Genomic DNA, 26742 nt, shown 5'->3' with positions numbered 1-26742 from the left:
ACTGGGTGGTGCCTGCTGAGAGGCCACTTAGTGGAGGACCCAGCATACAGTAGGTGCTCAATAACAGAGGCTACAAATACAAGCATCCTTTGTGTTAGAGTCTCATCCGTCCTGAAGACAGAGTGTGCATTCCATTATTTCAACAGGTGAGAAAGCCTTCCCTGACCTTCCGTAAACCCCAACTTATTTCCCCAAATATCACTGAAATGCTCTTAACCCCAACAGACATTAGGCTTTTCTTACATAGCACGCAGCATTTTATTTTATTTTATTTTATTTTGTTTAAGATTTTATTTGACGGGGCACCTGGGTGGCTCAGTGGGTTAAGGCCTCTGCCTTCGGCTCAGGTTATGATCCCAGAGTGCTGGGATCAAGCCCCACATCGGGATCTCTGCTCAGTGGGGAGCCTGCTTCCCCCCTCCCCCGGCCTGCCTCTCTGCCTACTTGTGATCTGCCTGTCAAGTAAATAAATAAAATATTAAAAAAAAAAAAGATTTTATTTGACAAGAGGGCAACAGAAGCAGAGTTGGTAGGGGGGAGAAACAGGCTTGCCTGCTGGGCAGGAAAACCAGCTCTTTACCAAGACCCCAGGATCATGACCTGAAGGTGGAAGCAGACACCGAGGACTGAGCCACACAGGTGTCCCATAGGCCCTTACATCATGTGAAGCAGCATGCTTTGTATCTTATCAGAGAGATAGTATAGGACTAAGTGAGAAGTCTGTAAAATTTTCAGCCAACTGGAAAGGCACATCTTTGAAATGGAGGCAAAGTCAGAGAGGTCGGTCCTAGGTTTTACTAAAAGCTGGCAAGGACCAGATTACGGAAAAAAACTCCCAAGTTGCAAAAATGCCCCATGAAGCAGGAGAAGTGGGCAGGACAGACGGACGTGGGCTGTGGGCTGCAGCTCAGACCCCGGACCCGGAGGTAGGAGGCTGGAGAAAGCATGGATGTCATGTTGAGTGCATTCACCAAAAGCCCTTGCTTCCCAGTCAGTCCCAAGAATGCAGCTGCTTTCCTCAGACAAGGTAGCAGGTGGAATTTTATTTATTTATTTTTTTTAAGATTTATCTATTTGACAGGCAAAGATCACAAGTAGGCAGAGAGGCAGACAGAGAGAGAGCAGGAAGCAGGCTCCCTGCTGAGCAGAGACCCTGATGCGGGGCTCGATCCCAGGACCCTGGGATCATGACCTGAGCTGAAGGCAGAGGCTTTAACCCACTGAGCCACCCAGGTGCCCCATAACACGGCCAATTTATTTTTATTTATTTATTTATTTATTTATTTTTAACACGGCCAATTTAAACAGCGCTCACCTAACTAGCTGACACTGGGAGCCGCTTGCCTGCCTGCGAGCTGAATGCACAAGCTGGAGGGCATCAGATAATGGCTCCCTCTCATGCCTTCGCCACCATGGGCTCCATTGCTATCCAACTTTTCCTCTGACACTTTCCAGCACGTGAATTCCCTGCAGACACATGTGGATGGCGGATGGCAGCGGTCATGCATGGCGGGGCGAAGGCGTGCAAGCCTAAGGCAGGCCTCGGTGAGGAGGTGAGCGGAGGCTCCCTGCAGCCCACGCCAAGCCCTGTTGCCCAACACACACGCGCGCGCACCTGAATTATTTTCCCAAGTGCACACGTATCCAGATCTTATACTAGCTGTTTGCTTATTCAGATACAAATAATTTAGGGTAGAAAACGGTGCGAATGATAACGTTCAGACGCAGGGTTCGGGTGGGGCGGCCACCTGTCTGCTTCCCATAAGCTCCCGCCTCTGCTCATGTCCCTCTTGCATTCGTTCACTCACGGAGCAAACACTCGCCGAGCTCCCTCAGTGTGCCGGGACGGCTCTAGGCTCTGTGGACCCAGTGGTAAAGGAGGCCAACGTGGGCCTCTGCTTCGTAAGGAACAGCTCTGTGCGGGGTTCCCGGCAGGCCTGCGTGAATCCATACCGGAGTGAACGGCAGGGCTCTGGGCTGGGGCAGACGGCGGGAGGACCAGCCATGCAGCCGGCTCCCACGGATGTCCGCCTTCAGGAAGGGCAGGTTCTAGGCTTCCCTGGCTCTTAGCAGGGTGTGAGATTTTTCCACCAGGCCTGCCAGGGGTCAGCGAAACATGGACGTAGCTTTTTGGCAAGAGCTGCCCTGTCCCCCCCACCCCTCCTGCTGACCCCCTCACCCCGCCATTTGCCAAGGGAAGCAGGGAACAGACAGCTTTGATCTCTTGGTTTTGCTGCTTAGGTGGTAAACTATGACCTGAGCCAAAGGCGGGCGCCCAGCTGACTTAGCCACCCAGGCACCCCGGGGAGGCGACATTTGAACAGAGTGACTGAGGCTCACAGGATAGAGTCCATGTGAGTTGGGGGGGGGGGAATGGGGCCACTCAGCCCCTTGGCAGAGATCAACCCTTTGGATCTGGTACCTGGGGAGGCTGCTCTGGGGTGGGGGGTGTGGAATGTCAGTGTTCTGCTGCTGTTCTAGAGCAGGAGCTGGGGCCTGGGGTGTGGCAAGGCAGGGCCTTGAGGACACCTCATTCCTGGGAGTGTGTACAGCAGCTGGGGACTCAGGGGGCGGGGAAAGACACGACCCCTGCCCCAAGCCATGTTGCCTCCCAGTGGACAGTCATAAGAGGCAGCTGGGCTATACCGCCCGCTCCTGTCTGGGGTCTGGACAGGTGGCCTACCCCGGGGACTGGGGATGATAAGGTACTCTCCGAGTCAGGGCCCCCACATTGAGGTGACCAGTCCTGGAGGCCTTACACAGGCCCTCTCCTGAAGCGCCACTTCTCATCCTCTGGACTTGACTCTCCTAAAACTCCTTTGTCTGACTCCCTCCTTCTAGTGTCCAGGCAGGGCTCTGCCCCTTTCACAGCCTCTGCTGAGTTGCCTCAACCTGCCCTCAAGGGGCTTCCTACTCCCCACAGTGTCATCCCAGCTGCTTGGCGTCCCTGGTCAGTCTTCTATCCTGGCGTGGCCTCTGTGTGGGGGGAGGGGCCCCATTTACCCTGTTCTTTTCCCCAGCCTGGAATCAGGAGAGAAGCCAAGCTGTAGCCGCAGAGGTGGGCTTAGCCCGCAGAGACAGGAGTGGGGGGAGGAGCAGGGCCCGAGGGAGGCACGTGGGTGCCTCTCTGGGGCAAGTCCTGGCACAGCAAAGGCTGTGGGCCTGTTTCGGCCTGCCTGGCCTTTGTCTCCCAGGAGGGAGGCCCAACCAAGAGCCCTGGCGGTTGGCAGGGGAGGAAAGGTGCTGGGGCAGGGGCTGCTGCCAGCCCCCAGGGTGTGTCTCCTTAAGGTGCTGAGTAAACAGTGCAGAGAAGCGACCAGTAACTGGGCCCAGGAGACCACAGTGTATCCCCACCTACAGCTGCAGTCCCAGCCTCCCAGCTTCTGGAAGCAGGCAGTCCACCTCCACACTTTCAGGTGTGTCACGAGAGGGCTACGGTGCCGTGGCTTGCCTGGGAACCCCAACTGGGGGACAGAGCCCAGGGTGGACCCCCTCTAGGGGAAATGGGGAGTTAAACCCTTCAGAAGGCTAAGTGGTAATCTGGTTCCCTGGGGAGACGATGGGGGGCGGGGGGTTCATATTGGGCTGGGGACACATGGGCTGGGGATGGCCAGTGGCCTCCAGTAACCATGAGGGATTCCTGTTCTTCACAGATGGACTCCAGGAGCTCCCAGCCAGGGGAGCAAGACGTGACAGAGGCAGGGGCTGCGCAGGAACTTCGGTGGGTGGAGCTGGGCTCTGAGGAGGCCCTGGGAGCTGGGACAGAAGGTCCCAGTGCCCAGCAAGCCAGGGGGCGCCTGCTGCAAGCCGTGTGGTGGGGTCATCTGGGCCTGGCAACAAAGCTACTGCGTCAAGGGGCCAGTGTGGAGGAGAGGTGAGCCCCGGGGCGGAGTTGGCAGGGGTCCCTTCTCTGGGCAGGGCGGCAAGGGCCCTTCCACCTGCGCCTCTGCCCCCCTGCGTGCCCTCCTGTCTGCCCACAGGGACCACACGGGCAGGACCCCGCTCCACCTGGCCGTGCTGCGCGGCCACGTGCCCCTGGTGCGTCTCCTGCTGCGGCGCGGGGCGGCGGTGGCAGCTGCCGACCGAGCGGGGCGCACACCTCTCCACGAGGCCGCCTGGCACGGGCACTCGCGGGTGGCCGAGCTCCTTCTGCGGCGCGGGGCCCCCGCGGCGGCGCGCTCGGGGGCCGGCCTCACGCCGCTGCACTGGGCCGCGGCGCTGGGCCGCACGCTGCTGGCGGGGCGCCTGCTGGACGCGTCGGGACCGGGCCCCGCGGCGGCGGACGCGCGCGGCTGGACGGCGGCGCACTGGGCGGCGGCAGGCGGCCGGCTGCCGGTGCTGGAGCTGCTGGCGGCGGAGGGCGCGGGCCTGGACGGGGCCCTGACCGTGGCGGCCGCGGCCGGGCGCACGGCTGCGCTCCGCCTCCTCCTGGCGCGCGGGGCACGGGTGGACGCCCGGGACGGCGTGGGGACCGCGGCGCTCGGCGTAGCGGCGAGCCTGGGCCGCAGGCAGGTACGGCTCGGCCTGGCTGCGGGGAGGGCGCGGGCGGGCGGGCTCCTCGGCCAGGCGGAGCGGGGCGGGAGGGCGGAGCGGGGCGGGAGGGCGGGCGGCTGTGGGAGGTCTGAGAGCGGCCTCGCCCTTTGTAACCTCTCTTGGGAGGCCGAGTGAGGATCCCTGGCCCGGCATTCGGACTTCCTCCTGGTGACTGGCAGCAACAAACACGGAGCGAGCACCAGGGCTGTCCTGGAGTCCAGCAGGCCCCAGGCAGCCAGAAGGGAGGCCGCCGGCTGCTTAGTCTTGGACTTTGTAGGGGGCTGGAGGAGGAGCCCTCCGGGACCGCGGAGGTGCTGGCCCAGCTCTTCCCCGTTCCACCCAGCGGGGAAGCAGCACTGAGAAAGCGGCCGTTGGTGGGGGAGGCCGGATGAGATGGGGGTCAGGGCCCGCATCTGCCCTCTCCGCCCCTCCTCTTCTAGGACATGGAGGTGCTGCTGGACCACGGGGCAGACCCCAGCCTCAAGGACAGGCACAGTCGCTCTGCACTCCACAGGGCTGCTGCCGGGGGACACCTGCCCGCTGTCCAGCTGCTAGCAGCCTGGGGAGCAGAGGTGGATGCTCGCGACTCGCTGGGCCTCACACCTCTACACCACGCTGCTCGGGGAGGCCACGCAGAGGTGGCCAGCCACCTCCTAGACAGGGGAGCGCAGGTCAATGCTGCTGGATGGCTCCACAAGACCCCCCTTCACCTGGCCATGGAGCATGGCCACAGCCCCACTGCAGAGCTTTTGCTGAGCCGAGGGGCTAGCCCCACCCTGAGGACACGATGGGGTGAAGTGGTCCAGGACCTGCTGTCTGAGGGGGCCTGCCCTAGGCATTGCCCACCCTATGCAGAGAGGAGTGGGAGGGGCGCAGAGCCCCAGAGACCCAGAGCTGGACAGAAGTCTTCTGGCTCCCACGGTCTTCAGTGTGCACCAGTTCCTCTCTTATGGACCGAGGCTGCCTGCCTCCCTGAGGGGAGGACAGCAGAGAGGTTCCCAGAAGAGAAGGGGGGCAGTGACTTGAGCTCCACTAACGGACCTGGGACTGCTCCGCAGCCCCCTGGGATCGTCTCCCCTGCAGCTGCAGCCTCCTCCACACACTGCTTTAGCAGAGACCAAGTCGTGGCAACAGATTTGACTGACACCTGACAGTTTCCCGTGTCCACCATGGGGTTGTCACCCTCAGCTGCTCTCGCTGTGACACGGGGACGTTCTGTGTTTCGTCCATTATATCTGGTATTTGCCTGTTGGCACCTTTTTTTTTTTTTTTTTTTTAAGATTTTACTTGTTTGTCAGAGAGAGGGAGAGCGAGCGAGCACAGGCAGACAGAACGGCAGGCAGAGGCAGAGGGAGAAGCAGGCTCCCTGCCGAGAAAGGAGCCCGATGTGGGACTCGATCCCAGGACGCTGGGATCATGACCTGAGCCGAAGGCAGCTGCTTAGCCAACTGAGCCACCCATTTTAAAAAAAGATTTTATTTACTTGAGAGAGAAAGAGCATAAGAGGGGAGAGGGTTAGAGGGAGAAGCAGACCCCCTGCCAAGCTGGGAGCCCGATGCGGGACCCCATTCTAGACATCCAGGATCAGGACTGCCAAGGCAGTTGCTCAACCCACTGAGCCCCCCAGGTGCCCCGTTGGCATCTCTTTATCACAGGGCTGAACTAATGGGCACAGTTGTTCACATCACCCCTGTGATCCAGGGCCCGCTCTCAGAACCGCTGTCTTCCTCGCACAAACCCAGGTGATACTCCTCCATCCTAAATTATCTAAGGTCAGGTACCAGACAACAGGGACAGGCACTATGCACCAAGGACCACTGGGATTCTCAGTCAAGCCAAGGCAAACTGTTTCCCTTGCCGGGTCTTCCCTGTAAGACCCCAACAGAGGTTCTGGCCCAAGCTTTTTGCTCCTTCTTGCTTCTGGCTCTGGAGGACACTGGTGCCTCTCTGCATGGCACAGCCTCTCCTCGCAGGAAATGCAGGTAGTAAAGAATGTTCCTCAATGATGTCAGCCTCTCCCTGTCATTACTCAGCCATCTCTCTAAGTTAAAACTCCTGTGGCTGTGGCACAGCTGAAACAGATGATCGGTTGTTTGATGACCCACCTCCGGATCCTCATAGAAAATCATCATCATATGCAATTTAAAACTATAGTTTTTCTGAGAACAGCTTTACGGAATGGATCTCATTTTTCGAAAGTGTGAGTTCTGCCAAATATTTTTAAAAAGATTGTATTTATTTATTCATGAGAGACAGAGAGAGAGAGACAGAGGGAGAAGCAGGCTCCCCACTGAGCAGGGAGCCAAACGAGTTGTGCCAAATTAGCACCTTGGCCCACAGGCCACGGAAATGCTTGGATTGACACCCAGGGTAACAGGAAGCCTTGAAGGAGTCTGTGAATGTGACATGGTCTGATCTGCTTGGAACTGGCCAAACACACAGCCACCTGCTCCTGAGGAAGGAGGTCCAGGGAAGCCAGGAAGATGGTGGCACCTCAGCAGCAGGGGTTGGGATAAGCAGGCAGAATCAGGCTGATTCTGTAGGCAGAGTCCCTTGGACTTGATGACGGGCTGGGCGTGGGAGGCAAGGTATGAGGGGACAGCAGTGACTCCCGGTGAGACCCAGGCCCGAGTTGGGGATGTCGGCGATAGACCTTTTACTCCATGGGGAGAGCAGCCCCACAGGAGACGACAAGACGGAAAAGGGAGGGCTGGAATGACATCTCTGGGATCCTCCCTGAGAATGGTCTCCGGAGGTGCAGGATGGCCCTACACCGAGCTGGCAGCACAGCCCATGGGCTCTACCTTCAAGGCACAACCAGCACCCAAGTGCCTCTCAGCGCCTCCACTGGGTCAGCTAAGGCCTACACCACCATAGGCTTCATGTGGGACACAATGTTGCCACAGCCCAGCCAGCTCCCAGCCCAACTGGTCTCCCTGCCTAAGCCCTGGCCACCCCACAGTCTTCCCTAAACAGCAGCTAGCAGCTCATTTAAAAAGTTGGTGGTGCTACTCTCCTGCTCCAAATGTCCCCCTGACTCCTTTCATGAAAGCAAAAACCAAATGTGGGATATTGTATTGCTCAGATGCCCTAGTGACCTCACCCAGCTCACATGCTCCTCCTACCGTGGGATTTCCATGTGCCTCCTGTGAAAATTAGTAACAGAGGGGTGCCTGGGTGGGTTAAAGCCTCTGCCTTCAGCTCAGGTCATGATCCCAGGGTCCTGGGATCGAGCCCTGCATCAGGCTCTCTGCTGGCTCTCTGCTTCCTCCTCTCTCTCTGCCTGCCTCTCTGCCTGCCTGTCATTGGTCTGTCAAATAAATAAAATCTTAAAAAAAAAAAAAGAAAGAAAATTAGTAACAGAAAGCCTCACTATAATGTAGCCGGGAGGCTCAGGGTAGAGGGCGCCCTCCGGCCCCACCACTCATCAACTGCTGACCCAACCAGAAGAGGGACTCTGCAAGTGGGTGTTAGTTACTTCCACTACCCCCAGCAGGAGGAGGAGAGGCTTTCCTCGTCTGCCCAGCAACAGCCCAGCCAATGAGAGACTGTCGCAACCTAGACCATGAGAGACAGCCATAATTTAGCCAGTGAGAGACTTTCACAGCCCAGCCAAAGAGAGGGACACCTGGGTGGTTCAGTCGGTGAAGCCTCTGCCTTGGGCTCAGGTCATGATCCCAGGGTCCTGGGATGGAGCTCCACATCCGAGTCCCTGCTCAGTGGGAAGCCTACTTGTCCCCCTAACCGCCCCCACCCCCGCTGTGACCTCTCTCTCAAATAAATAAAAAATCTTTAATAAAAGAGACAGCTACGATTTAGCCACTGTATTTCAAACTCTCAGTGTACTCAAGTGGACTTTTTTTTTTTTTTTTAAGATTTTATTTATTTATTTGACAGACAGAGATTACAAGTAGGCAGAGAGGCAGGCAGAGAGAGAGAGGAGGAAGCAGGCTCCCCGCTGAGCAGAGAGCCCGATGTGGGGCTGGATCCCAGGACCGTGGGATCATGACCTGAGCTGAAGGCAGAGGCTTTAACCCACTGAGCCACCCAGGCGCCCCCTCAAGTAGACTTTTGTTTGCAACAGCCCCTCCCAACCTCCTCCCTTGGTGGTTCTCCTGGTATTGGAGAAGCTGGCTTGTCCTGGATTGCAATTCTCTTATTTAAAAAAAAATTTTTTTAAAGATTTTATTTACTTATTTGACAGAGAGAGACCACAAGTAGGCAGAGAGAGAGGTGGAGAGGAGCAAGCTCCCCGCTGAGCAGAGAGGCCGGGATCCCAGGACCCTGAACCCTGAGTTCATGACCCAAACAGAAGGAAGATGCTTTACCGCTGAGCTGCTGGGGGCGCCCATGGCAGTTTTATTTGTAATGTTAACACTCCCAACCTAGAACTGGAGGCTGTGTCTCTGCCCCTCGACACTGAGTGAACTTTTGTGACTATTTGGGCTGCTGAAATGATGCTGTGTGGCTCTCCAGGGTGAGCCAAGAAGGCATAAGGCACCCTATCACCTTGCCCTTCAGCCACCGTGTCGGGAATGATGGCCCTGAAGCCACCACGCAGCGAGGAAGCCTGAAAGCAGCATGTACCCACCATCTCTGAGGCTCAGCGGCCCACGGGACTCTCACCTGCCCCACTCCCACCACACTGGCTGTTTTCCTGATTCTGACCACACCAGGTGTACTCTTGCCTCTAGTCCTTTGCCCTGGCCGACTCCTCTGCCTGCTGCTCTACCCCCACAGATACCAACCTGTGCCTCGGTCACTTCCTTCACTCACCGCCACCCTCAGTGCACACGCTAACACTATTTAAAATTGTGCCCCCCAAAAGAGAAAGCTCTTCTTCAGGTAGAATGCCAGGAAGTATGGGAAGAATGATGAGGTTAGAAAATCAATGAATGAATGCAGATTTGCCAAGTAATAGGATATGTATGTGGTCTCAAAGTGTGGTGGCCCTGGAGGGGTGCTGCTCACCCGTTCCAGACTGCGCTCCTCATTCGGGTTCACGTCCACCACAGCACCTTTCAGTGGACTGTATACTTCTCCTGGTGGCCCCTGACACAGGCTGAGCATGCAAAGTTACTGGGGTCTCCCATTTCCGCCCAACACAAGGCATCCCTAATAGCCATGTTTGCTCACAACTACTGTGTGAGTTGACATGTTGCCTGACCTGCATCCTATCTGAGGCCCTCCCTGTCTGATCTGGATTCCTCTCTCTCTCTCTTTTTTTAAAGATTTTATTTACTTGACACTAAGAGCATCTAGACCACAAGCAGGGGGAGGGGCAGAGGAAGAGGGAGAAGCAATCTCCCTGCTGAGCTCCATCCCTGGACCCAGAGATCACCACCTGAGCTGAAGGCAGATGCTCAGCAGACTGAGCCACCCTGGTGCTCCTGCTTCCTCCCTCTCAACACGACACCTCTGCACTCCTACCTCCATCTCTGGGTCTGCCTACAGGAAACCCTTAATGAGTTACAAAGTATTTCTCTACAAGATACTTACTACTTACAAGCATAAAAAAGGTGGAGAAGCGTGGTAAACAAAACCTTGAGCCAAGTGGTCAAAGCTGACAGCACCCAAGTTGGGACAGGCTGCCATCCGGCTGGATACTATGCACAGACAAAAACACAGTATAATTTCCGTAGTATTCTGCCAAAAACGTCCGACCAGACTCTAATGAGGAAACATCAGATTCAAATTCAGACATCCTACAAAATAACTCACCTGCACTCTTCAAGAATGCTGGGATCAAGAAAAAAAAAATGAGGATTGGGGGAGCCTGGGTGGCTCAGTGGGTTAAGCCTCTGCCTTTGACTCAGGTCATGACCTGAGGGTCCTGGGATGGAGACCCGCATCGGGCTTTCTGCTCAGCGGAGAGCCTGCTTCTCCCTCTGCCTGCAGCTCCCCCAGCCTGTGCCCTCCTTGTCAAATAAAGAAATATAATCTTTAAAAAACAATGTTTAAAAAATGTAGACCGTTGGTGCTTTTGGGTAAAGCGTATGGGGAGTTCCATGACGTAGTCTTGCAACTTCTCTGTCATTTAAAAGGTTACAAAGAAGTTGCCCCCTCCCATTCGGCCCCCGACTTCGTTATTTTTCATTTTACCGGTAACACAGCGGTAAGGTGGTGAACACAAAACTGACCGTCCGCGGACTCCGCTTTAGGGTAAGTGCTGCGGGCGCGAGCACCCGTCCCGACCATTTCCAGGGTGTTCGGCTTCGCGCGCGCAGGCAGCGTCGGCACCGCCGCAGAGCCTTCCTGCCCGGCCGGGACCCCGCGCCCCCCGCCCGCGGACCCCGCGCCCCGCCCGCGCCCCGCCCAGCGGCCCCCGCCTCCGGCCGGCTTCCGTCGGCGGACCCGCCCACTCTGCGCGTCCCGGACGCGCGGGACCGTGAGCGTCCACCTTCCTCACCGCACCCACCGCTCCGGACCGGCTACTCTCTCCAGACTGCGAGCCCCGGCCCCGCAGGAGCAGCCGGCCGCCGGCGGGGGGGGGGGGGGGAGGGCGCTCCGCCGCAGTCCGCCGAGCCCCCAAACCTCGGACGAGCGGCGCAAGGAACCCCGCCCCGGAACGCCCTTCACCCCGGAAGTCCCCGCCGGGCCGCTGACCCGGATGCACTCGGGCGTCGCCGCCGCTTCCGCTGGAGGCGGGGCGGCGCGGCGCATGCGCGGCTGGGCAGAGCCGCCGGCCCGCGGGCGCCATGGTGTTCCTCAGCGCGCCGCTGTGGCTGCGGAGCCGGCTCACTGACCGCTACTGGCGGGTCCAGGAGGTGCTGCGGCACGCGCGGGTGAGTGGGCCGCGCACGCCCCGCGTCCCCGCGCGTCTTCCCGCGGCCCGGAGCCCGCAGACGGGGCGCGGAGCCCGCTGACCACCCTCCTTTCCCGTTCTCGACCCAGCACTTCCGCGGAAGGAAGAGCCGGTGCTACCGCCTGGCGGTGCGAGCGGTGACCAGAGCGTTTGCGAAATGCACGAAAGCGCGGAGACTGAAGAAGAGGAGCATGCGGACGGTAGGCGCGGACGGCCGCCCCCCGGGTCCCGACCGCTGCGGCCCCCATCTCGGGGCGGCGTCTCCGTCTGCGCCCGCCCTCGGGTCCCGGGTCCTCCCTGTCGCTTCACGTCCGCAGCCGCCGCCAGCTCTGCCGCTCCGCGGACGGAGGCTGGGCTAGCCGGGCTCTCCTGGGCCGCGGGGCAGCTCCTCGCCGGCCCCTGCCTCCACCGCCCTGCTCTCCGCGGGAGGCCCCGGGGCGGCTGCGACCCCAGCCGGACTCGGTGCCGAGCGCTCGTCTGTAAGCGCCGGCCTTCGGCAGTGACGCTCCGCAAATGCCGGCTGGACCCGAGAGGAAGAGGGCAGAATTCTGACCCCGCTTTTCAACCATTTTATTTATTGATTTGACGAGAGAGAGTACGGTGGGGGGGGGGGCGGCAGGGAGAGGGAGGGGGAGGCAGGCTCTCCGCTGAGCAGGGAGCTCGCTGTGGGACTCGATCCCAGGACCCCGGGGTCACCACCCGCTGAGCCGCCCAGGCGCGTAGTTTTGACCCTTTAAAGTCAGAAATGCCTCAGTACCTGTCGGCCAGGGTCACAGCGTGGGACTCCGTCCCTGTGCGCCGTGGTCTCGTGCAGTGACCTCCGCATCCCAGCTCTGTTCTTCACTCAGGATGTCAGCCTGGTGCGGCTTCCTGCGTCCACCACGAGTCAGGGGTCAGTGCACGAGTGCGTGGGGCGACCTGTGGGCAGTGGCCAACAGCACACATGCGTCTGCTGCTGTTGGGAGCAGAGGACCTCAGGTTGGGCTGGGGTCCCGGTACAGCTGCGGCCTCATGGGAGAGCCCATTTCTCAGGCCCACTACTGAGTCAGAAACTCGGGGGGGGGTTGGGCGGCGGCTAGAAATCTGTTTTAGCAGACTTCTACCGAATTCTCCCGCGTGCTCAAAGTTTAGAACCACTGAAGGGAGAAAATGGACTGGAGTACTGCCTTGAGATTGAGAAAATAATGACAAGAATCCAACGCCTTATTTGTGTTTTTTAAGTGGTCTGTACAGCGCGAGGTTGGAAAGCACAACCTCCAGAGCTGCAGGCTCTAGCCGCTGAGCCAGTCAGGCGTCCCATCATGCACCCCCTTGTTTAACAGACCAGATCTATTCAGAAGCCTCCGTGTCACTCTGACTTCCCCTCCCAGGTTATTCTCGATTTCTGTGCAGTTTCTGGGCCTGTTGCTGTGCCTGGAACTGCGCCTCCTCCTCCTTGCCAGGAAGGTTCTCCTGATGCCTCCCCTGCCCTCCTCCAGACCCTGTTCACCTCCATCTCTGCAAAGCTTCCACCTCCAGTTTTCATCCTCACCTGGTCGCACTGATCTCAGTGGCCTTTGTCGTTCATCCACACGGATCCTTTCTGCACTGAACTCTGACTGTCAGAGTCTTTTGCCCACTTTTGTATTCTCAGGGTCTAAGAAATGCTTTAGGGCATGTGATTTTCCTACTTATTGAGAGGGAAGCGGGCATTTGAATGAAGGGCATCAACTTTTGCCAACTGTACTGCAGGCTAGTGTGCGGGAAGAGAAATCACGGACTGTTCTATTTACTTTTGCCAAAAGCGTTTGACTTTTACGTGACTCAGAACCTTTGCTGGGAGATGCGGACATAATGCACAATTAGTTCTTAAGCATCTCGATGTTTTCTTATTTCAGCTCTGGATTAATCGAATTACAGCTGCCTCCCAGGAACATGGCCTGAAGTACCCAGCATTCATTGTCAATTTAATTAAGGTACGGTTGAGGATGTGGTCCTGTTGAGATGTTGGAATCTACAGAAAGTGATCCAGCTGACAAGGTCCAGTACAACAGGCTGTGGAGTGTGGGCTCCTTGGCACGTTCTCAAGGTGGAGCTGTGGCAGGGTCAGGGACCCATTGGGATTGCTTTGCCTTTGCCTCACTGGTAGCAGAATTGGAAATAGGGCAGCGATACCAGGACTTGAGCCCTTGTGTTTCCCCATCAAGAGAAAAGTGGCAGAAAACTTGGCTGGACCTTTAAAGTGTAATTTCAAAGTTTTGCAATGAAATTTGATTTCTGAGGAGGTAGCATATGAAGTTGAAACTCAGTCAGACAGCAGGGGGAGTGTCTTGGAGAGGAGAGATGAAGCATGTGTCACAACATTTTGGTCAGTTGTTGAATCGTGTTTACCCTAATCCCTCTGACATTTAAATTTTGTCTTAAAAAGGGGAGTGGGTTGTGTTGTGCTTCTGGCCTGTGCCACATCCTGTCTTCAGTACTTTGCAAGTATCCTCATGCATGACTTCATCATTGTACCGATGAGCTCGAGGCTCAAGGGAGTGGACCTTGCCCCAGGTGGTAGAGCAGGAACCCCCCCTGCACAGTTACGGTTCACACGCAGGATCATCCTACCTTTTGCTTTTCACATTTGTCTGTTTTTGGAATTCCCATATGTTTTACTCGACAGATGACCTGGTGCCGCTCCCTTGTGGGAATGGAGAATACCCGCTTTTGTTCTTCACTTCTCTGCCGGCATCTCACCTACTTCTGTGTCTCATTTTGTTGTTTCTACAAGGGGGGTTGTGATTTCCTCTTTGAAGCTGCCTTAAAGGTTTCCCCAGGCCAGCAGTCCTAGTTCTGTTGGGGTGACTGATGAGATCGATCGTTGACCCTACCAAGGTTCTTAGGGTCCATCAGGACCAGATGCCGGCATCCTTGCTCATGGGACATCACCTCCTGCAGGATGCCTTCCCCTTGTCCACATTTACCTTCAGCATCCTGCTTGGATACGTTTGCCACTGGCTCTCCACCTCCCCTGAGAGCCCATGTGTCCCAGGAGGGCAGAGACTGCCCTGGAGTGGGTGCTCAGCAGAGGAGATGCTTCTGGCTGACTCAAACCATAGGATTCTTGGCTGCATTCAGTCTGGCTGCTTTTCTTTCTTTTCTTTTTTAAGATTTATTTATTTATTTGACAGACAGAGATCACAAGTAGGCAGAGAGGCAGGCAGAGAGAGGAGGAAGCAGGCTCCCCGCTGAGCAGCGAGCCCGATGTGGGGGCTCGATCCCAGGACCCTGGGATCATGACCCGAGCCGAAGGCAGAGGCTTCACCCACTGAGTCACCCGGGCACCCCAGTCTTGCCGCTTTTCACTGAAAGACATTTCTGATGCTGACACAGGCTCTGATTTTCTTCCCAGTGCCAGGTGGAGCTCAACAGGAAAGTACTTGCGGATCTAGCCATCTATGAACCAAAGACTTTTAAATCTTTGGCTGCTTTGGCCAAAACAAGGCGACAAGAAGGATTTGCTGCTGCCCTGGGGGATGGGAAAGAACCGGAAGGCATATTTTCCAGAGTGGTGCAGTATCACTGAGGGGGACTCCAGCACTGTCTACCCTTTGCAGCAAGCGTCTTAGGAAGTCGTCTTTCCCCATCACAGTAATTCAAGTAGGGGCTAAGAATTATTTGTCACCAATGTGTTTTATCACCAGTTACTCATTTACATTTTAACAATAGGGGTAAGAGGCCTCTTTTCCCCTCACTGCGACAGATCTAGAAATCGTACAAATTGTACAAATAAAGTTCGTGTGGTATTCAGAGCCCTGAATTGTGTTCTCTGGCATGCCCTGGGTGCCCTATGGGGGTGGGGGGGGACTGCCAGGGTGAGGGGTCAGCTGAGCATGATCTACAGCCTGGAGAGCAGGAGCCAGATGGCCGAACTTTGACCTTGGCTCCCCCTTCAGGGCCGTGCTGGTAGCCTGTCCAGAACCCAAGCCTCCCAACCCCACACTGGCCCTGCCTATGCCTGACTTAAGTCTTCTACCCTTCTAGCCCTCCCCCGGTTCTCCACGCTACAGCAGGGACCTGGGTGCTGAGCTCTCGGGCCACTCTGAGTCCCAGTTTCAATTTTCTCCGCCTTCTGCCTCACTGCTGAGGCCAGTAAGAGCAGCAGGCTGGGTGTCTGTGCTGGTTCCAGTCCCACCTTTATGCTCACAAGCTGGGTGATCATCACATCCCCCAGGGAGAGATCTGCATGTAAGGGTTTTGGGTCCTTTCTCCTGATACTCTACTTCATTAAGTACAGAGTCCAGCCCAGATTTCCCAACATGCTCTTTCACAGCAGCTCTAACTCTGCCTCCCTTATGTCCGTCCGTCTCTGCCTACTGCCTTGCTGGGGTGTCTGTCCCCTGCTCAGGTCCACGTCCCTTCCACTGGTGAGCTTTCTACCCTCAGCTTCTCTCGCATGTACATTGAGCTCCCTCCAGCTTGGCTCTGTTCCCCTCTTGGCCAGCTGTGGTCTCTTGCTTCCTGCTACCCCTGGGTCTATAGTCGGTCCCAGCATGCCCGGGTACTCTCACCAAAGCCATCTGGAACCAAAATCCAACAGATACAGTCAGCCCTTGGCCTCTAAAGACCATGGACTTCCTCCCCTCTTCCCTCTCACTGCACTATGCCTCTGCTCTGCGCTTCCACACATACCCTCTGCCCCAGGTCGAGGCCCATGGTAGCGGTTGGTGTCTCCAAGTACCCGGCAATGTATACCTGGCTACCCAAAATGAGTGCCCACCTTCCCCCGTCCCTCTCCCAACAGTCCTATGCCAGGTCTCTCATCCTTTGCTAGTAGTCCCTTGGAAGTCATTCTGGGTTCCTGTTGTGGACTCAAGACCCCACCACCAGACCCATGGAGAGCCAATGAAATGCTGACCACCTACCACTTGGTGATCTCTTGAATCTGTCCCCTTCTCTTCATCCTCCTGCAAGCCAACATCTTTCCAGGCTCCAATTACTGTACTGGCCCCCTTACAGTCCCCTCCTCCTGGCTCTTTTCACTGCAGTGATGACCACCAGACCATTTGGAGGTCTTGTTCACTGTCCCTGGCTATACCTAGTTTAGTGCCTGGCTATGGATACAAGGTGCTCAGGGCACCCTGTTTACCAGGGAGTGGGTTCTGCACACGCACCAGCGTGGAGGACACAAGACTCCCTTGTGTGGGAGACTGAGCTCTGTACAATGAGCTGCTGTGCCTCTCCTTTGTCCACCTCAAGGAACACAGCGATGTGACAAACCACCACGGGCTGCTCCCAGCACCCACTCCCCTTCCAGCAGCAGGGCCAGTTTTCCTTCAGGTAAGCCTGGGTGCATGGCCTGGCTCAAAAGGCTACAGCCATCCCCTTTTCCCTCTTTTCTGGCCACTGCTTAGGGGTTGGTAGAACAACCTAGGCGGGGCCAGTGAGAAGTAAGCTGCTGGCTGACAAGCGAGTGTTCCTCCTTTCCTGAACCGGGTGCTGTTCAACGCGCAGAGCGGGACATCTGGATCGGAGAGCCTGGGGGAGGGAGAGGGGACACTGTGTAGCCCCTGGGGAGGAAGCGAGGCCGGGTCTTGGTTGGCCCTCTATGAACTAAGGGCAGATTTCACCGGGGGTGAAACCGGTCATAGGAGCGGAGCGCCGTCAGGAACCTCTCCAAGTGTCCGGACCTGCCCCGCCCAGGCTCCTACCCGGAATCTCCTCTCCAGCCTAGCCCACCCCCAGCCGCCCCCCGCCCAGGCTCTCCCCCGACCCGCACGCGGGTTCCTGCGCTAGTCCTGGTCAAAGCTGGGGCTCAGCGCACGGCGGCAGCGGACGACTCCGCGGCTCGGGCTCCGGTACGGATGCGAGGGCAGCACGGCCGTGGGTTCCGCGAGGAACCCCCGAGCCTTCCTGCTGAACTGCTGAGGGATCGCGAGGGCTTCCCCTCCCCGCCCCCCCGTCCCGGGAGCCACCGCTGCCTTCCCCAGGCTTTGCCGAAACCCCACATGCAGCTCCTCCTCTTCCCCTGCGGACTCGGTTCTCAAGGCAAGAACTTCAGGAGCCCCGCGGGAGCACCCGCCCGAAGCGCGGGCTCAGTGAGGCCCGGAGACGAGTGGCCACGCCCGCAGCCGCGGGCGGACGCAGGCGACCGGCCCGTGGTTGACGCGGGCTGGCGACGACTCACCGGCGCTCGTAGCCACCCCCGGGAACGCCTGCGACCTCCGCCAGCCCCCGCGCGCGCCCTCGCGGATCCGGACCCCACCGTGCGCGGGCCCCCTCAGGGCAGGCCGGGGCTGCGGGGCGGGAGCTCCGCGAGCGGCCGCGTCTCCGTGCTAAGAGTACGGCCGCACCGGGGAGGCCAGGGTCTTAGGGCGCCCGGGGCCGGCACCCGCGGGAGTGCTTCCGGGTCGGGCTGTGGCCCTCGGGACCATCCGGGCGCCGCGGGGCCCTCTGGGTAACGAGCCCGCCCCCGCCCGCTCTGAGTTACGGCGTCGACGTCAGCCGCGACGCTGACGGGTAGGTCGCCCGGCCAATCGCGGCAAGGCGGCGCCGGGCCGCCCGCAGAGCGAACCAATGACACGCGGGGGGGCGGGGCGGTCGCGGCCGTAGTGCGTCGCGAGGAGCCGCCCTGCCGGGAAGGAGCCCGAAAGGGAGTCGGCGGCACAAAATGGCGGCGGCGGCGGCGGCGACGATCGCTGCCGGGGCTCCGGGCCCGGCGGCCCCCGCCGCGGCGGCCTGCACTCCGGGCTCGGGGAGCGCAGCCCCCGGGTCGCAGGGGATGCTGATCGGGGACCGGCTGTACTCCGGGGTGCTCATCACCTTGGAGAACTGCCTCCTGCCGGACGACAAGCTCCGCTTCACGCCGTCCATGTCGAGTGGCCTCGACACCGACACAGAGACCGACCTCCGCGTGGTGGGCTGCGAGCTCATCCAGGCGGCCGGCATCCTGCTCCGCCTGCCGCAGGTGAGGGCGCGGCCGCGAGCCTCGGGTCGAGGGAACCGCCGCGCCGGCGCCGGGGGAGGCGACCGGGCCCTTTGTTGGCGGCGGGGTCCGGGCCAGCGCCGCCCCCGGCCCCGGGCTTCGCCGCTGCTGTCCTTGGGGGCGAGGCGGGGCGCGAAGACCCCGTGAGGGCCCGCCGCCCGTCCTGGCGTCCGGCTCTGTGTCCGTCGCCGGAGGAGCGGCTTCCCCGCGAGGCCCTGGGTCGCGTTCCGGGCAGTGACGGCGGCGCTGCTCTCGTGCAGGTGGCGATGGCCACCGGGCAGGTGCTGTTCCAGCGGTTTTTCTACACCAAGTCCTTCGTGAAGCACTCCATGGAGGTAAGGGCCTCCTCGGCCTCCCGCGGGAGCGACGGCCCGGCGGGGGGGGGTCCCCGCGCCGCGCACCGGGCTCGGGCCGTCCGCGCTCGGCCGAGGCCCCACGCGCCGCGGTGCTTGCGTTCCAGCACGTGTCCATGGCGTGCGTGCACCTGGCCTCCAAGATCGAGGAGGCCCCGCGGCGGATCCGGGACGTCATCAACGTGTTCCACCGCCTGCGGCATCTGCGGGAGAAGAAGTGAGTGTCCGTCGCGCCCGGCGTCCGGGCCCCGCCGTGGCGGCTGCGCCGGCAGACGCTTCGGAGCGGAGCCCGGGTGGGGGCCGCAGCGGAGAGGGCGGGCCGGGCCTGCGGTGTCGTCCCGGCGCGTCCCGCCCGCCCGGGCCTGCCGCCGACCTGCGGCGGGGCTCGCGGTTCCGCACCGTTTGGGGCCGGCCGGTGCTTCGCCGCGAGGACGGTCGCGGGCGCGGAGGACGCGGAGCCGCGCCCCGGCTTCGGGACACCAGGCGCTAGCGGGCCACGTCGCAGTCGCGGCGGCCGGCAGCGACTCCGGCCCAGCTGCCCCAGCTGCCCCGCCGCTGCCCGGACGGCCTTCGGGGAGGAGCGCCTCGGGCTGCTGGAACCTTCCGCTCGGAGCGCGTGCGCGTGGGTCGTGAGCCGGGGTGGAGCCCGCGGTTCTCGTGCGGGGAGACGCGCTCAGCCGAGAGCGGCCAGCCCGCGCCGTGCCGGTGCGCCCCGACCCGCGGCGGGGCTGGGAGAAGCCCGTCGGCGCGGGCCTTTGTCCGGTTTCGTTACAGCTGCATCCGCCCGGCGCAGCCCGCCGAGGGTTGCAGCGCGTGGCGGGAGCTGGGATCGGAGCGGCGTTGTGGATCGCACTGACGGCCGTGTGCTCTGTCTGCGTAGGAAACCCGTGCCGCTGCTGCTGGATCAGGATTACGTTAACTTGAAGAATCAGATTATAAAGGCAGAGAGACGAGTTCTCAAGGAGCTGGGCTTCTGCGTCCACGTGAAGCACCCTCACAAGGTGAGGACGCGCCCGGCCGCCCGGAGCGCCCGGCCGCCCCGGAGCCCCCCGGCCGGCTCTCACCCAGATTGACAGCTCTGAAGAGCAGTGAATGTGCTCCTGGCGTGCGTGCCCGCTGTGTGTCCAAAGTCTGAAGCCGGCTGCTTGGTCGTTAGTGGTCTTGGAGCGCCCTGTTAACTTGAACTGCGTGTTTTCCAGGGTTTGGAAATGGTGTCTTTTAAGTTGGCGCTTTCAGAAAAAATAGTGGTGAATTTGTAAAAGTGGAATCTGTCCGTTTATGTTTTTCTTTCTCAGCACTTCGTTTTCTAAAGTTGCTTTAGCGGTAGCCGTATTTTCTTTTTTGGGGGAGTGGGAAGGCTTCTGAACCCTTTATTTGGAAATACACTGAAGCAGCTTTGCAGCACGTGACAGTTGAGGAGCATGGCTGCTGTCCATGCCGTGGGACCCTCCTACGCGACACATAAATCTCTCTCTCTCTTTTTTTTTTTTTTTTCTTTAAGATTTTATTTATTTATTTGACAGACGGAGATCACAAACAGACACAGAGACAGGCAGGGGGAGGGGGAAGCAGAATCCCCGCCCAGCAGAGAGCCCGAAGTGGAGCTCCATCCCAAGACCCTGAGATCATGACCTGAGCCGAAGGCAGAGGCTTTAACCCACTGAGCCACCCAGGCGCCCTATAACCTCTTTAAAAAAAAAGAAAGAAGAGGAAAAAAAGGATTGGAATTTGCACTTTTGCTTTTATTCCCTTTTTATTGCTGGATTTCTTCCTAACTTTTGTCTCTCGCTTGTTTGACTTTCTGGCAGTAATTTAAGTTCTTGATAAGTTACTGTAGACTTAAAGCTTTTTTTTCTTTGCCGGAAGTACTTCCATAACATGTTTTGTGTAAGGTGGTGACTAGGGTACAGAGATGATTAGGACAAGCTGATCTCAGTGGTGGAGACTATGTTGAAGATGAGAGTGAGAATCAGCCTTGGGACGGCCATGAAAAGTCCAGCCGCCTTTGCTGTGGGTGCCCTGGGTTCGGAGGAAGGTAGCAGGGTCTGTCAGCAAAATCTCCTGTCCAGCTGAGCTGTGCACGGGGTGAATGACCAGGAGCCACCACCCCCACTGGGGATCTAGCCTGCGGCTCATATTTACTGCATGGACGCTCTCAAGATCTGGGTTTTGGGTTCTCAAGGTTCTTGGTAATAACTGCCTGACCTGTATCTTCCAGATAATCGTTATGTACCTTCAGGTGTTAGAGTGTGAGCGTAACCAGCACCTGGTCCAGACCTCATGGTGAGTTGACCTTCCTTGTTTTATGAGACCCTCAAGGGCAGTGCAGGAATATGTTGATTTGAGGCACTTGGGCAGTGGGTAGTCGGTCCCATGACTCGGTTGTGGGCTGGAGTTGTCTGAGTGCCCAGTGTTCCTGCTGTGTAAATTCTAACCAGCCTCCCAAAATATCAGGCACTAGTCTGACGGTAAGGTGCCCCCCACCCCCCAGCCTTCCAGGAGAGCTTTCACTGGGCTTCCCTTTGAGGGCTGTTGACTTGGCACACTGGGATCTTTCCCGCAGGTGCCAGTGTCCATGTAGTGGTCTTGTGTCTCCTTAGAAGTTGCTTCTAACTGCCTCTTGTTAGAAGGATCCCATGGGAGAAAGGGTCAGGATAAAGTTTATCTGGGGACTGGTTTTAACAATGCATATTTTAGAAATGAAGCCTCTGAAGTAATAGTGCTGGGTGTTTGTGAATTTTCTTCCACGGAGTTAAGTCTGTAAGGGTCATATTTTTGCTGCCTGAATTGTCTGGTGCTATGCCATATCTAATAGAGAACCCATTTTGACTTTTCTTTTCTGTACTCTTTCAATCGAAGGGTAGCCTCTGAGGGTAAGTGACTAAGACTTCTCCTCTACTGTCCAAGCGCTTTGGTGCAGGGACAGCGGCCGTCCTCAGCCAATCCCGTGCAGGCTCTCCACCGAAGGCTGGCTCTAGATGGTGGTATGCGCACGATAGTATAGTGCTGGCCGACTGCTGCTGTGGTTCTCTGACGGTTGTGCTTCTTGTTAATCCTCTGTCGTGCTTTGGTAATTGTATTGATTAGAGTTAACTGTCTTGACTTGAATTTTGTCCCTTTAAAACTGCTGTACCTGTGCAATAAAGATGCAGTACCTTTCTCTAAAAAAAAAAAAAAAAAAATGCTATGGAAAGCTACAAGAATTGGCTGATGGGAATTCAGACTGAATGACATGTCCTGGCTAAGTTTTATCTTCAGTATGGGATCATGTCATTATTCCTGGAAGTCCTAAAATTGCTCTTCTCAACAGCTACGTGTTGACACATTCTAGTAAAAGGTGTGCATCTTTAAATTATTTCATGGACACTTCATATTGTAACTTAGATAAGCAGTAAGTTTAAATACACATATCAAGGACTTTGTTTTGTTTTTAGGATTTAAAAGTTAATGTTATCAGTACTGAAAATTTATTAGAGCCAAAGAAGTTACTGATGCTTCTGTTTATGAAGTGTTTCAACTGTTCACTTTGCCGTGATCTGAGACCTACGGCCTTGGTGCCGTTGTGTAGGTCTTTTCCTTGATTATCTCTTGATGCCTGGAGCAAGAGCTTCCAGAGGCAGGTGCCACGAGTTGGCATATGTCGAATATATCACTGAGAAGTCTGAGTGGGTTTGGATGTCACCTTCTCCAGGGCTTAGGGCAGAGTTACCAGGGCGGGGGGGTGGGGGTGGATCGAGTCAGATCACACAGTGGGACTTGGCTACCCTGTGGGTGGGTGTGGCCTGATGCTAATGGTTGCAGTAGTGGGGTATGTTAGGAGCAGCAAATGTATCATTTGTTCGACTGTTTTCTCATGGAATTGATTGTTGTTTTTGTAATATTGATGAAATTAATATGAGATCCTGATTTGGGGCTATTAAATCCTAGACAGATAATATCTAAAGGAAAATGTTGACAATGTAGTCAATTTTAAAACCCTTATACTTAAAAAATGTAAATGTTTTGTATTTTTATATTTTCTAAAGTACCATAATGTTTTTTTAATGTATTGATTATGATGAAACTTCTCGTGTTTTGTTGCTTTTGTCTGATTTTATGAATGTTCATTTTAAGACTCGTTATTGAAATGGGACAATTTGGAAACGGTTCTTTGATAAGCCTGAGAAGAGGACTTCCCTTTGGGCATTGAGCCTTCCTCTGCCTGATGTTCCCATGCGCCCAGGGGTGTTTTCCCTTTCCAAGTGGACTCCCGCATGGAAGGAGAAGGGCCAGGCCCCGAGCGCCTCTTCAAGGAAAAGGGATGCAAGAGGACGGCTTGTCACAGAAGAGCCCTCGCAGGCTGCCTGCTCAGCTCATTCATTTGAGTTTGCATGTTTCTCTGCACTATGGATTTTGAGCATTTAGATTTCTTTCATCAAGTACATTTCAGCCACTACAGTAGACATTTTCTCTCTGAGGCATTGTGCTTTGCACGAGAACAGCCAGAAGTTGAGGGAAAAGTAAAGTTAAAGTCGGTTCTCTTTCATAGCAACATGTGTTGTCTGACATTCAGCCAGCTTTTTAGTTTTTTTTTTTTTCCCCAGTAATTTCCCTGTTTTCCTGTCCTATAGTCACAAAAAGCAGCTAGAATGTCTCTCCAGGAATCCTGAGCCTCACAGGACTGTGTAGCTCTAAGCCTAGGAGTAGACCGCGTAGAGTAGTGATTGTATCTAGGTGACGCACACGGGTATTCTGGGGGTGCCCGGGCCGTTGCAGTCCTCCTGCATTTGGTTTTCAGGAACTACATGAATGACAGCCTCCGCACAGATGTCTTCGTGAGGTTCCAGCCCGAGAGCATCGCCTGTGCCTGCATTTATCTTGCTGCCCGGACGCTGGAGGTCAGTGTTGTGCTCCCGCAGGGGGTCCTGGTCTGCTGCTTTCTCCAGCCTCCAAACAACTTCTGCATAGTGTTTTTCAGATTATGCTCACGTATGCCAAGAAAAGCCTCTCTCTTGGTGACCTGCAGGTGTATTTTTCTTGCCGTCTTGTCGGCCGCACAGGACAGTGCTCACAAGGTGTTTGTGTTCACAGATCCCGCTGCCCAACCGTCCCCACTGGTTCCTTCTGTTTGGAGCAACTGAAGAAGAAATTCAAGAGATCTGCCTGAAAATCCTGCAGCTTTACACTCGGAAAAAGGTTCTGTGTTGTTTTCGTGTAACATACCCATTTGTATTTCGTTAGTAGCAGCCGGCTCTGAATTGTTTCGGATTTTGACTCCGTAGGTGGATCTGACACACCTGGAAAGTGAGGTTGAAAAGAGAAGACGCGCCATGGAGGAGGCCAAGGCCCAAGCCAAGGGCCTGCTGCCTGCCGGCCCCCGGGTTCTGGACAGCACTTCGGGGTTCTCACCTGCCCCCAAGCTGGGTGAGTGCGACGGGGTGTGGGCCTCGTGTCTGCTGCTGGCCTGAGCAGTCTGCAGACACCAGCGTCCCCAGCAGACATCATCAGTTGATTTTTGAAGTGAGAGGAGTCCTCCTAAAGGAGTTTGGATCGTTTTTATATTGCTTTTTTCTTTTTGTTTATTTTTTAAAGGTTTCTTTAAGATTTTTATTTATTCATTTGAGAAAGAGAGGATGACTGTGTGTATATGCGTGAGGGGGAGAGGCAGACCACCCACTGAGCAGGGAGCCCAATGTGGGGCTTGATACCAGGACCCCTGAGATCATGACCCTAGCTGAAGGTAGACGCTTAACCATCTGAGCTACCCAGGTGCCCCAAGATTTTATTTTTTAGTAATCTCTACTACCAGTGTGGAGCTCAAACTTAAAACCCTGAGAAATCAAGAATTGCATGCTCCACCAGGTAAGCCAGCCAGGCTCCCCTTGTTTTAACATTTTCATTAACAAGGGATGTGGACAGGCTTTCCAAAATGCCTTTTTTTTTTTTTAACCCAGCCCACCTGATGAACTTGTCTTCTGATGAAAATTTTATAAATCCGGGGTGGTAGATTGTGTCTTCGGGTCATATTAGAGTTAAGCATGATGTACATCTCCAGTTGCTGAGGGAAAGTGAGACAGGTGGCTTTTTCAGTGTCTTTTGGGGGCATATTTAGCTTCTGAGTCCCAGGCTGGGAACGGGGAGTCTCCGTAAGTCCCATAGACCTAGTATTACCTCGTTCTGCTAATGTGCTTTCTTTCTTTCTTTCTTTTTTTAAGATTTATTTATTTGATAGGCAGAGATCACAAGTAGGCAGAGAGGCAGGCAGAGAGAGAGGAGGAAGCAGGCTCCCCGCGGAGCAGAGCGCCCGATGTGGGGCTCGATCCCAGGACCCTGGGATCATGACCTGAGCCGAAGGCAGAGGCTTTAACCCACTGAGCCACCCAGGTGCCCCGCTAATGTGTTTTCTCTCAGAACATTTTCTTGGTGGTTAGGTTTTAACTTGTATTTGATTCTAGCAGAATCCCCCAAAGAAAGTAAAGGAAACAAGCCTTCCCCACTCTCTGCGAAGAACGCCAAAAGGAAAATGGAGGGTGTGAAGAAAGTCAAGGCTGACAGCCCAGTGAATGGGTGAGTACCCACGCACCCCAGTAGGCCTTTGGGGTTGGCTGGAGAGACTTGAAGCCTGTAACTGCTCCCATCATTTGTTTGTAGCTTGCCAAAGGGGCAAGGGAGCCGAAGTCGGAGCGGGAGTCGAGAGCAGAGCTACTCAAGGTCCCCATCACGATCTGCTTCTCCTAAGAGGAGGTACGTGCTACTCAGGGGTTGGGGGGTGGGGGCGCCTGCCCCTGACAAGGGATGTTTTCCCCAGGGTCGCTGCCCCTCACGGGAAAGTCACTCCTGACTCCAGGGTGGTTGGAGTGAGTGGCCACCTGTTTGGTGGTGCTGTCCTTCCTCACAGAAAAAGTGACAGTGGCTCCACGTCTGGCGGGTCCAAGTCGCAGAGCCGTTCACGGAGCAGAAGTGACTCCCCACCAAGACAGGCGCACAGAGGCGCTCCCTACAAAGGCTCCAAAGTAAGGAGCTACCGGAAGTCTAAGGACTGCAAGTATCCTACCCAGAAGCCACACAAGTCCCGGAGTCGGAGCTCCTCTCGCTCTCGAAGCCGCTCCCGGGAGCGGGCAGATAATTCCGGGAAGTATAAGAAGAAAAGTCATTACTACAGAGATCAGCGCAGGGAGCGTTCCCGGTCTTACGAGCGAACGAGCCATCGCTATGAGCGGGATCACCCTGGGCACAGCAGGCATCGGAGGTGAGGCAATGGGCTCCCAGAGCGCTGCCCTTTGACCCTTGGTGTGCGCACTGTGGCATGACCGGCCCTGTGGTGCAGCTCTTTGGAAGTGGATGTTGGCTCTGGACCTTGTGTTGAATTTGGAGATGGAATCAAGAGGCCGGCGAGGTGCCCTTTAGGCCGGCCTGGGCACAGCACGCCCTCGTCGCGCCAGCACAGGGCCCACCTCAGCAGCAGCCCTGTGGAAGCAGATGTGTACATCCTGGTGGTGTGGCTTGGTGCTAACGACAGGCTGTGTCTTCACTCCCATACCAATACTCAATTACGTTAAACCAAGAAAATGACTTTTAGAACCTTTGCCTATATTAGGTTGTACTTATGTACATATTTTGCAGTGTTTCACAGTGAGAAAATGGCCTTAAACGCCCCTTATTCTCCATTCACCCTGTAAATAAACATGTGTTTACTACAAGTTAAAGCTATACATGAGAACTCAGAACTTGAATTGTTAGCTTAAAACTTGTGTAGAGAATTCTGATTTTTAAAATGTGAAGGTATTTAGATCTGTGTTGAAAGTCGTCTATTTTTATCTGTGCGATGCTGAGTGCAGGCCACCAGCTCCCAAATAGAGAAGTTTCCTATATATGCATTTTACGTGGTTAAATAAACAATTCTCTCTACTCAGGACATTTGGACGTTCCAGAGTGCGGTTTGTTGTCCTGCTTGTTCTGTGCACGGCCTGCAGCCCCCGTCGTAGTGGCCGGTCTGCACCACGGCCTCTGATCTCTCGTATTAACCTGTTGGGGTCCGCACCGAGCTGTGCGGCTGCTCTTCGTGGAAGGCTTGCTCTGAGCCTGAGCTGGGACCCAGGCTGCTTCCTCGGGGGCAGGGAGGG

At 56.5% G+C, this 26742-nt stretch overlaps 3 protein-coding genes across 18 annotated transcripts; all 3 read left to right on the top strand.

Moving 5' to 3' along the window:
• Nucleotides 1-23: 23 nt before the first annotated feature.
• ANKRD65 (ankyrin repeat domain 65) lies at nt 24-11059 on the top strand. 9 transcript variants are annotated; one of them, XM_059134958.1, is made up of 8 exons: nt 24-146; nt 1456-1553; nt 2242-2354; nt 2842-2950; nt 3289-3416; nt 3654-3874; nt 3981-4512; nt 4974-8350. In XM_059134958.1, exons 6-8 carry the CDS (start codon nt 3654-3656, stop codon nt 5682-5684), a joined length of 1464 nt encoding a protein of 487 aa, XP_058990941.1. In that variant the 5' UTR covers nt 24-146; nt 1456-1553; nt 2242-2354; nt 2842-2950; nt 3289-3416; the 3' UTR covers nt 5685-8350. The 9 variants fall into 9 exon arrangements, with proteins under 9 accessions (XP_058990941.1, XP_058990948.1, XP_058990944.1 ...); XM_059134965.1 differs by lacking the exons at nt 24-146; nt 4974-8350 and adding exons at nt 10647-10695; nt 10978-11059 and having other exon boundaries at nt 1295-1553; XM_059134961.1 differs by lacking the exons at nt 24-146; nt 4974-8350 and adding exons at nt 10578-10695; nt 10978-11059 and having other exon boundaries at nt 1295-1553.
• Nucleotides 11060-11157: 98 nt separating this feature from the next.
• MRPL20 (mitochondrial ribosomal protein L20) lies at nt 11158-15114 on the top strand. Of its 2 annotated transcripts, XM_059134972.1 has the most exons (4): nt 11158-11318; nt 11428-11538; nt 13216-13293; nt 14715-15114. In XM_059134972.1, the coding sequence occupies exons 1-4, from the start codon at nt 11232-11234 to the stop codon at nt 14886-14888; spliced, it is 450 nt and encodes a 149-aa protein (XP_058990955.1). In that variant the 5' UTR covers nt 11158-11231; the 3' UTR covers nt 14889-15114. The 2 variants fall into 2 exon arrangements, with proteins under 2 accessions (XP_058990955.1, XP_058990956.1); XM_059134973.1 differs by lacking the exon at nt 13216-13293.
• Nucleotides 15115-17934: 2820 nt separating this feature from the next.
• Nucleotides 17935-26534, top strand: CCNL2 (cyclin L2). 7 transcript variants are annotated; one of them, XM_059134953.1, is made up of 11 exons: nt 17942-18269; nt 18548-18622; nt 18748-18857; nt 19521-19641; nt 20859-20923; nt 23418-23517; nt 23711-23815; nt 23902-24043; nt 25078-25186; nt 25271-25363; nt 25518-26534. In XM_059134953.1, the coding sequence occupies exons 1-11, from the start codon at nt 17973-17975 to the stop codon at nt 25870-25872; spliced, it is 1572 nt and encodes a 523-aa protein (XP_058990936.1). In that variant the 5' UTR covers nt 17942-17972; the 3' UTR covers nt 25873-26534. The 7 variants fall into 7 exon arrangements, 5 of the variants coding, with proteins under 5 accessions (XP_058990939.1, XP_058990936.1, XP_058990935.1 ...); XM_059134952.1 differs by having other exon boundaries at nt 25075-25186; XR_009344969.1 differs by lacking the exons at nt 23711-23815; nt 23902-24043; nt 25078-25186; nt 25271-25363; nt 25518-26534 and adding an exon at nt 21500-21624 and having other exon boundaries at nt 17935-18269.
• The last annotated feature ends 208 nt before the right edge of the window (nt 26535-26742 follow it).

This window comes from Mustela lutreola, chromosome 10, assembly GCF_030435805.1.
Source record: "Mustela lutreola isolate mMusLut2 chromosome 10, mMusLut2.pri, whole genome shotgun sequence".
Classification (NCBI taxonomy): domain Eukaryota; kingdom Metazoa; phylum Chordata; class Mammalia; order Carnivora; family Mustelidae; genus Mustela; species Mustela lutreola.
Note: the sequence above shows the minus strand (reverse complement) of the source record. Positions and strands in the feature narration are given on the sequence as shown.